Below are 10,376 nucleotides of genomic sequence, written 5' to 3'. Positions count from 1 at the left end.
TCAGAAATATATATACGAATATATGTGTCTCAACACGATCGCTACCAGACTGAAGACTTGAGAGTACCATCCCTTCTCTGATCTCCGCTCGGTTTTTTTTATTTTATTTCCTTCGTACAAAATCACAAACTATATAAAAAAAAACCCTCCCCACGCTCCAGCATTAATTTCGCCCCCGATTCATCGCGTCCTTTCCCCCTCTTTTCGTGACAAAATCTAAGATATAATGATTTTACGTTCCGGTGTACGTGGGCTTTATGCAGTGCGGCTATGTTCGGCAAGCCGATAAACCGTATAAACCGAGCCCGAGTGTCTCGATACTCGCGAAGAGCGTATATCCGGACACCTTCGGGCCGTTTTCACGACGATGATCCGCTTGTTCCGCTGAGAAATCGCGGAGGAACACGGATAAGCGCGACGACACTCCGACCGGTCACCCCCGGTGGTGAGANAGTTGGAGAAAAAAAAAAAAAAAAAAAAAAGAGGGCTTTCGCGAAAACGCGCATCGAAAATGAATTTTCACCGAGATACCGAGGGCGGCCTCCTTCGGATAGCAGATACTACGAAGTCTTCACAACAAGCCGCCCTTGCGACCGAATAGAAGCGAGCTTATCGTGCCCAGCGCCGACTGGGCGGCGGATTCTTTAGTGACGGGCGTCGGAGCGGGCGGCTTGACCTGGCCGAGGTCGGGCCTGGTCGCCCTCGCGCCCGATCGTCGTTGTCGACCGGAGGTTCTCGAGTTAAATGCATTGGTCTCCGGCGCCTCCTTGCCGGGTCGTTTGCCCGGCAGCGGGGGCTTGCCCGACGGGAACTCGCCGCTGGCCGAGGACGCCGAAGACGAGGGGGACGTTAGCTTCTCTTGGCTGATACTGGAGGACATCGAGGTCTTGAGAAAAGTCAGCTGCGCCATCGGGCTCTCGGTCAGGCGGCGCGTGTAGAGAGCGCCGTGGAGCGCCAACGGCGAGATCGAGGAGATCGTGGTGGCCATGATCGTGTCGATCCCGATCCTCTCCAGCTTCTCCACCAGCCGGAAGCCCGTGAGAGCCTTCTTGTCGGAGCGGGAGAGCGCCGGCTTCGGCCGCTTCTTCTTCGACTGGCCGGCTGCCGGTGGCTCGTGGCCGAAGGTGCGCTTCAGCAGCTCCGCTCCGCTGCTGAACAGCCCCAGCGACAGGCTGCCGCTGGCGGCTTCCGGCGGCGGCGAGGTCGAGCGCGTAGGCGGCGGGCTCGCGTCCGGGCTGTTGCACGGCGTGGCGGTCGGCGTGAAGTTCCGCTCGCCGGTGGGCGTCGCCAGACACGAGGGGGTGCCGACGCACGACGGCGTCACCGCTTTGATGCCCCTCTCGTTCAGCATCTTCGCCAGGCCGAGCGTGGTGGAGAAGGTCGAGGTCGAGTTGCGACGGCTGAGGGTGCGGGGCGTGCTCATGCCGGAGTTCATGCCGCTGTTGGGCGCGGTGGCGACGCGGCTGCCGGCGACGCTCGGCGTCACGCTGGTGTGGTCGTCCGGGTGCAGCACCGTGCTGTTCGTGTACGTGTAGACGGAGCCGGTGTTCTGGAACAGCTTGCCCGGGTTCGTGTACTCCTCGTCCTCCTCCAGGTCGCTCAGGGTGAACGTGACGAGGCCGAGGTCCTCGAGACCACGGCCGCCCCTGGTCTTCACGCCTGGCCGGTCCTCCAACAGACCACCCAGTGTCGGCGTCGCCAACTGCGACCAGTGATGCAACGTCTGGGATCCCTCCATCGGCTTGACTATCTGCAATTTTTCCGGTATGCGCCAGGTGTTGCCGCTGAAGCCGCTCAGGTTGCCGCTGCTGCCGGTCGACATGATGCTGTCGGGGGTGCGACAGCCGAAGGGCAGGAACGTCGGCGGGGAGTGCACGCCGCCGTCGTAGTCGTAGTTGTAGCCGGCGCCCGTGCTGAGGCACGCGCGCCTCGCCAACACCTCCGCCGGCGTCAGACGACGAAGGGCGGCTTCCAGGTCCGCCGCACCGGGGGCACCGGGCACTCCGGTGCGCTGTGGCCCTCTGAAACACGCCGGGAGGACGAGCTGAAGATTCTCTACTCGAGGATTCGCGAGCCTCGAAGAGGGGAGTGGAACGGATACGTACGGATAATCCTCCGACTCCGTGAGGAGAGACCCCTCGCTGTCGCTGTGCCCGGTGGAGTCCAAACTGGGGTACGTCGACACCTGGGGCCGCACCTGCCCGCAGCTCATACGCGGCCCGGCGGAACTGCTGGACAACGTGGACGTCGTCATCGATCCTATCCTGGGGAACTGGTTGGGATCCATACCCGTCACGTGGGACGCCCGCGACGCGGTGCGCACCGTCTCGAACACTTTCTTGTACGTCGGTCTGCGACACAGAGTTAATTCATTGATTTTCACCGCATCGCTTTCGTTTTACGGACGCTAAGGCCGACCGGTAGGTAAATCTAAAGGAATTTTCCGAGCCGAGATCGGATTATTCTCTTAGATCCAGAAGAATAATTCGATCTCGTCAAAGGGAACCTCCAACGGTTGTTAAATAAATTCGTTCCGCTGAACGAATCCTTGGAGTCTTTTTTCTCCCTTTCATCGCTAGACCGTTTCCGCAGAGGTCGGAGTGGAACGGGGTGTGATTTCAAGGGAACTCCATCCAACGTACATCCTGTCGCCACTGATTCCAGAGTCAACGCTGAATTCCGAATAAAGGGACGATTCCAACTCCGAAGCGATGGAGTCCGGCTGGGGGGCCGCGCCCATCGACGGGAACAGGGAGCCGCCGCGCACAGTCGGCATCCCGCGTTTCCTCTGCTTTCGCAACTGCTCCTGCGTTTCGGCCAGCAAATTCACCACCTGAACACGTACAAACAATGTGATAACACTGGCGCGCTTCACTTTTAGCCGTATATATGCAGAACGAGATCGTTCAGATCTTAACTGAAACTGTTCAGATCGACACTGAACTTTCCGTTCGGGCCGCGTCAGTCACCGGTGACTGACAGTATAAAATACGATATAAAACGGAAAAAAATTACATAGTTTCAATAAATTCTAAGTAATTTCACGATCGTATCATTAATGTACTTAAATATTTCTTATCAAAAAATTGTAATGGATTTTATTGAAGCTTTATTGCGCTTGGCATTGCTATACCAGCGCACTTCTGAGCAGCGCGCGTGGCATGACGGAGATTTCCTCCCGAAATGCGCGTGGCAGTTAACGCGTTAATCCTCGGGTTTCTCTTGATTTGCATCGCGGTGTACGATTCGCGAGCCTTCAGAAGGAAGAATCGCTTCCGCCCGTTTCTTCCCTTCCTTCCTCCTAGACGACACGCTACCGAACCACGCACCTCCGCGTATCGCTCCTTGAATTCGGCCAGTTCGCTGGCGAGCGTGTTTTGATTATCCCTGGTGATGACTAGAGTCGCCCCCACCTCGTCGTGCTCCGCCATCAGTTGGGCGAGCCTGAGTTCGGTCTCGGCCAGTTTCGCCGTCAGACTGACTATCTGCTCGTGCTGCAGCCGGTTCTCCTCCTTCTGACGGCCCAGCTCCTCCGCGATGCCGTCCACCTCCATGTTGGCACTTGCTGCGATATCAATGCACGTGAAAAAATACCCGCGAATATTCCCCGAACTTTCGAACGGTCCGGCGATTTTAATATACTTCTTAGTCACTCAGAAGGCGATTTACCTCCTTTCCTCCCCGAGGCCGGCCGGTTATTTAAATAGCCTTACCTCAAGACGGGAGGAACACACCGTACCTAATTGCGCTGTAATGTCCTTCACGAGGCGTGCTTCCTGCTCCTCGGAATCGTCGGCGTCGTGGGCCAACTTGGCGAACTCGCTGCGCAGCTGCTTGTTCTCGTCCTCCAGGGTGCTGATCTTCCTCTGCAGCAGGTCCAAGTTGATACCGCGGAGACCGGTGGGCGTCCCGGCTTCCGAGCTGGACTCGTCCACATCGTTCGTCAATATCTGTATCAGCTCCGTCTTCTTCATTAGCTCATGGTTCAGCTGGGTGATCTTCTCGTTCGCCTCCTTCAGCTCGGTTTCCAACGCGTTCACCGTGCTCTCGAGTTTCTGATTGTGCGTCAGCAGTTCCTTACCGATGCGCGCCGTCAACTCCAAGTCTTTTTCTTTCTGTCGCAGAAAAACACGCTCGTTTCTTTCCTACCTTCTTCCTACAATCTCACCCCGGTCCGATAATTTCGAATGTATTTAATACACTTTTGATATTTCCCGAAGGATTTCATCCTACGATCTACTCATCCCGAAATTACGAACATTCGGATGGCAAATATATGATAATGTTCGAAATGAACCTCGAATACGATTCTGACCGCTCGGGATATGTTATACTTTGCAAACCGATCATACAACTGCAACAGATAACATTAAAGTAAGACGAATTTCATACCAATGAAGGGACGTTGAAAAGTCTTTTGAACGTACGTGTTGTTTGGACGTCTAGTCGTTCTTTACTGCTCGATAGTTGGCGCTTACCGATCCATTACCGTTTTATCACCTCGTCCCGAACGTCCCATGAATACTCGTATGCACGAACATTACGAATCGTGATTTCTACGTAATTTTAACGACACGACACGACGCGCAACGCGGACTCGGTTTCCACCAACTCTCGCCCTCCGCTCGAACTTACCTCCTCTAGAAGCCTTGTAACTGCCTCTATATCATTATAGGTCTTGGTCATTTGGCTCACCCGGTTGCTACATAGGACTGCAACAGAGCAACACTTCGTTATTAAATCGTACGCGTCGACCCAAGTGTCCCGAGCGAAGAAATAACACGGCAAGTAATACAGAGAGGCCGGACAGTTAAGCCCTGAACAATGTGTAAGCGATGCTCCGCAGACTACTTCTCATTTGCGTCTTGCGCTCTCGTGGAAAAATAAAATAGTATAATATAAAATGTGCTCCACTAGTGTTACAAGTGTAAATCATAGTCATTACAACGGTGGTAGGCCTTGCGATTCTCGTTACCGTGTCGTGATCTTCTTTTCTAATTTGCGCATCAAGTAACATATTTCTCTCACGTGGATGATACCTATGTTATATTGTTTTTTATGCAGGTACGCAACTTCCGGGATTTCAGTTTGATTTTTAACACTGGCTTTTACCGTTGATTTAATATCGATTTAATATTGATATTTGACTGATTGTTAATTTGGCATATCATTCACGATTTCACGATCTAAGTCACATTTTACGCCGCGCTTAAGTAGTCACCGAAGTAGCATCGCGTGCGGTATACACACTGTAATCAACGACGACTCGGTACGGCACCCAGACAATCGATGCGGCATCGCATTTCTCCCGTTGAACGACATTTCGCGCACGGTCTATTTGCGTATCGACGCGACACGTCGACGGCGACCGAAGCCGGTAGAATTTCAACGGGTTCGAATTCCGATGTTGCGCGGACACGCGAAAAATTCGCGACAATGGAGCCGACGTGGAGAATTATACGTGGCGAATCGAGCGTCGGCAAAATTACACCGACGTAAATCCGCCGCTTATCGAGCTGGTATCTCGTTCATCGCGATTAGCGATTCTTGTTTACTAATAAAAGGCGGAATCGGCGCGAGAGGAAATCACGTCACTCCGAAGCGAGCCACGGAGCGACGCATTAGATCCCCACGCGTGCATTGTGTTGTACTATCTCATTAGTGGCGATCGATCTTCCGCTATTTATAATCTCACCTGTCGGCAGGTGACAGTCTAGAACGCGGGTAATTCTATTGTGAACGGGCGAGGCGCGAGTCCCGGTATTCACGCATTCATTGAACTCGCTTTTTAACCCCCGCGCAGGAAGAGGCGTGGTAACGTAACGTCCCACGACGTAAACGACGATTGCCTTTTAACCCGAAATCTCAATTACGTCCTTTTATTTCCCCTTTTATCTTCCACGCAGCACATTGTCGGCGCATCCCGCATCTTTGGCGTGCGGTAATTTTTAGGAACGGATCCGCGCGGAATATCTTTTTGCATCGTGGATACTTCTCGATGTTCTAATCTTTGCCGGCGGTGTTAGCCTGTTAAGAGAGTTTTGCAACGTATGTAAATTATTCGTCTAAAGTTAAGTTTATGTTTCACGAAATTAAGTTTTTTCAATTTTTCTTGAGCTTACATATTCTCAATATATAGGATGAGGCAGTAACTATCACCACCTTGGATATCTCCGAGAAAAAAATACAGGCGTGGAAGCGATTTACCTGTCAGAAATAGTGAGGAAAGTGAGTTTTATTCTTGAGAAAGCAAGAAAATAGTAAGTCAGCTTTAAGAAAAAAAAAGTGAATCTTTTCCAAATAATTTGTACGTGACAAGTTAAATTGTTTATTTATTACGCCATTTCTTTAAGAGATTAAAAATACTGACTTTGAAGTCAATGAAGAGCAAAATTTGAATTTTTAGAAATAAAAAAGTTATTTTTATTTTTAGAAATAAAAAAGTTACACAATACATAGAATTTAAAATTTATTTTAGTCTTAGATACATATTTAGAAACTCATAAAATAAAAAACAATCTTTGAATTCACAGTTAAGCTACATTGCAATATATTTACGAAATGTTTAGATATCCAAAATATTTTTGTCAAACAATAATAATTTTCGAAACCAAAAATCTTACAGATTTTCCGTTAGAAATAGATTAGTTAGTCAACTTTTTAAGAATAATATTCAATAATATGTAACTTAAAGAAAATACAGGCATGTTCATGACGATCATTGTTAGTTTTCTTAGGTGTTAATAACTCGTTCTGGTGGACAAACAAGAATTATGGGTAGACAAGTGTGGATAAATCGTAGATAATTGATTCCACTGTCATTAAAAAAAAACACNTTTTTTTTTGGGGGGGGGGGGGTTCGTTCGCTAATAACTCGTACTGGTTTGATGGACAAATCGTAGACATCGATTCCACTACATCATTTAAAGAAAACACAGTCAGTGGTTCTCATGCCGGTCATTGTCTGTTTTTCTAACAAATTTGACAAAAACAGCCTAAAAATAAAATCACCGTCCTTCGCTTTATGAATATGCGTTATCGGAGTCATTATTACGTTCTATTTTTTTGTTTCAACTTTTTGCTCTGTCTTTAAAGAAGCAAGTTATTGAACATGATTTCTTGTGATCGAGTTTTATTTTCGAAAGGACTCATATCGAGTGAGAAAAAGCGAGGGGAGTTACCATTTTCCTTGAAAGGTGAGAAAAAGGTGAGGTGTTTCTAAATAAGTGAGGTGAAGTGAAGAAAAAAATGAGTCGCAGTGCCTAAAAATATTTCATTAACGATGAAGAAAGTTTACACTTATAAGAGGCGTTTGAACTGATGACCATTAGAAAGTAAATCAATGCAATTTCTGTCGGATAAATTTCTCTTCTCACATTTCGCAGACATTTAAAGCGGTAATAGTTGCTTCACTCTGTATACCAATCGATGTTCCCGAGCCGGTACATAACACACATTATATATTACATAACACGCTGAGCAATGTTGTATAACCGTACTAATAATGATTACTTGAAGTCGCGAGATTAACGGACTCCGACGAGTCTCTCTCTCTCTCTCTCTCTCTCTTACATTCGGAGCGATCGCAGCGCTAAAGTTAGCGCGGGCGTCGCTTCTGATAACGTGGGTATTTCAAACATTCGATCATCCCTGAACCAACTTCACCGAGATAATTAGCCGGGGCTCGATATTCCGGACGCGTGAAATTATTTCATCACGAAACTTTTACCTGCAGACCGTCTCAACGCACTCGACATCCCCGCCACGGTGTCTCGCATATCATCCGCGCGCGCTCCTCGTTCCTCGCGATTCACTCGATCACACGTAAATCGCACGAATTTTCGGAGATCTCAGGACGACCGCAAACGGCGAGCAACAGATGTCCCCGCGTTTCCCAAGGCTGCGCGAGACGGACTGGCGAGGAAAATCGTGCGGAGATGCGCGAGATCGCGTGCTTCCCCGGCGAAGGATGCGACTCTAATGAGAGCGATGAGAAAACGCGGCACGCGAACGGAAAGAACAGGAAAGCGTGGAGGATTAAATGATGCTCCGCGCGGAGAGTTGACTCTGCGAGTCTCTCTCTCTCTCTTTCTCTCATACAACCACTTTTATTGATCGACCCCGACATGGCGCGTCGTGAATCGCGCCAACCGGCCAAAAGCGCAGACGCGTTCTCAAAGCTGCGTCGCACCATACGTGCAATCAGGAAGACATTGTTGCACAACGCAACGATACCAGAAGGAAGCCGAAATTTTCACGCGTCCGGTTATCGTGGGCGAACTATCGATTTCGCACGGAAAGCTGCCCGCTGCTTCGCGGATTACGACGTGTCGTAAATTATACACCGACCGGTTGCTCCGCTTTTGCGCGACGCATCGTGCAATATTGAAGGCGCGCAGCAAGACTGTGGCGTTCATTTTTAGAAATGCCGACTTTCGTCTTGACATCGTCACGCGAACGAAAAGAATTTACCACAGGATTCGAACACGGTCATTTTTCCTTACCATACATTTTTTCTTCGAATGAGAACCGAACGTCTCGTTGTAAAATCGTTGAAATTGTTGAATTAACGAAACTTCATTTTTAGAATTAAATCGTTAAAATCCGATAACGGCTTCAAATTCGGTAATTGGCCGCCAACAGGTGGAATCGAGCGACGTAAAAGCGGGAAGAAGCTCGAGATTGTCGCGATACTTCGGAGATACATATTTCGCGAGTGTCCGCATTGTGTGCACACGACTCACGAATGATGCCTGGAGGGCTTTTTTGCCGACGGGAGGGGAGGGGGGAGGGCGATTACCGCAACAATACCGAGAAGGCGAGACTAAACGAATGTAATGGGGCACTTTCGATCCCAGCGAGAGACGCGCGCGCGCTTCGATGCCCATCGGTGCATTTCCGAAGCGAGTCCACACGGTCGTCTTCATGACGACGGGGCCTCCTCTCCGACGAGCGAGCGAGTTACGTGAAACAGACACCTTCACGGCCAATTGACCGCGATGATCGATGAGCGAATTTTTCAGAAAGTGTTGCGGACTATACACCGCGGCACGCGAGCCCGAGATTTCCCCGGCGATCGATGCGCGACGTTGCTCTCGGTGCGCGGACTGAAATACGCGAAACGTCCCGAGAATAGCGCCCTAATGACCCCGCGGTGCTATTTGCGAAAGAATCGGGTACTGTTATTCGTTCGGAATATCCGAAGATACGCGGAACCCCGGCGGAGTCCCGACGTCGCGCTCTCCGTCCCGGAGATCCCCACCGTCGAGATCGACTCGTTCACGCTTCTTTTCGGACGAGCTTCCACACGGCGAGGCGATAACTATCATCAATTTTGAGAATATCTTCGAAATATGAAGATAAGGGAAAAATGTATCCGACAGAAATTGCGTTGACACACGGAAAAGATATTTAAAAAGTAAAAAAAAAAAAAAACAAAATTTTATTCGATGTAATAACATATCTACTTATACGAATGTCTTTGTGTATTTATTTATGAGAAGAAATCTGTTTTAAATGAGAAAAATATACATTTCTTTTTGAATCTGTGACTTTGCATGAAAGCAATTGTTTATTCTATTTGTAAAAGAATTTATATTTCAGCAGATATGTTATGAGTGCCCGCTATATTTCTTTTTCAGACATTTTTTCTGCCAATGCATCAATATTCATTAAATGTTCGAGCACCTTCAAACGTGAACTCTTTTCGTCCTTGTCCGGTCGTTAATGAAATGACTTGATTCTTCGAAGATATCAAGAGATAAAAATTATTCAAATTATTCACTGTATAATTAAGAATACGCGTCCGATAATTCTTGCCCTGAATATCGACGCTCTTTGAACGGTTACGTCACTTTTCCTTATCATACATTCTTTTTTTGATAGAGAAGCAAAGTCACCGTTGACCGTGGAACTTTGTAAATTCGGCAGTGGCTTCGCAAAATATTTTTCCGCGAAGCGGTTGTACGAGTTATGTGGCGTGGCTCGTTTTCTTGGCTTCTGGAAGTTTATAAATAGCTTTTGCAGCGGCGATAACCGCTTTGCATGAAGCGAAACACGACGGCAGGCGGTTATCGGCGAGCTTATCAGAAGACTGAACAAGAATTTGATGCATTGTTATCCTCGAGAACAGAGACGGTTGAACGCAATTGTCGCTTTGCTGAATTTATCAAACGACACAGCTCGCCAACCTCATTTTTCGCTGCGCCAACTGTTACACCTGTTACACCGTCATGCAGATCGAATCGCTTCGATCCACATTCGTTGAGTCATTTGTTCACATCTTTATCGCGTAACGGTGAGATTTAATAGATAACTTTCATTAAACGATGATCGATCATCGCTGATCGTTTGTTGAAACGAAGGTTATCTGTCAA

At 48.7% G+C, this 10,376-nt stretch overlaps 1 protein-coding gene across 13 annotated transcripts in view; it reads right to left on the bottom strand.

The window, feature by feature from the left end:
- Positions 1 to 454: 454 nt before the first annotated feature.
- LOC106741342 (trafficking kinesin-binding protein milt) overlaps positions 455 to 10,376 on the bottom strand; it is a 59,624-nt gene continuing 49,702 nt past the window's right edge. For 12 of the 13 annotated variants that reach the window (XM_014613210.1, XM_014613218.1, XM_014613211.1 and 9 more), the window contains 6 exons: positions 4,636 to 4,712; positions 3,740 to 4,115; positions 3,330 to 3,565; positions 2,643 to 2,833; positions 2,106 to 2,351; positions 455 to 2,021 (listed from right to left, as the gene is read on the bottom strand). In XM_014613210.1, the coding sequence (XP_014468696.1) occupies positions 572 to 2,021; positions 2,106 to 2,351; positions 2,643 to 2,833; positions 3,330 to 3,565; positions 3,740 to 4,115; positions 4,636 to 4,712 (2,576 nt within the window). In that variant the 3' untranslated portion in view covers positions 455 to 571. Of the gene's footprint in view, positions 2,022 to 2,105; positions 2,352 to 2,642; positions 2,834 to 3,329; positions 3,566 to 3,739; positions 4,116 to 4,635; positions 4,713 to 7,729; positions 9,405 to 10,376 lie in introns of those variants that run through there. The other variant, XM_014613216.1, reaches the window with a different exon arrangement.

This window comes from Dinoponera quadriceps, unplaced genomic scaffold, assembly GCF_001313825.1.
Source record: "Dinoponera quadriceps isolate SergipeBrazil2010 unplaced genomic scaffold, ASM131382v1 scaffold405, whole genome shotgun sequence".
In the NCBI taxonomy this organism is placed as follows: domain Eukaryota; kingdom Metazoa; phylum Arthropoda; class Insecta; order Hymenoptera; family Formicidae; genus Dinoponera; species Dinoponera quadriceps.
Note: the sequence above shows the minus strand (reverse complement) of the source record. Positions and strands in the feature narration are given on the sequence as shown.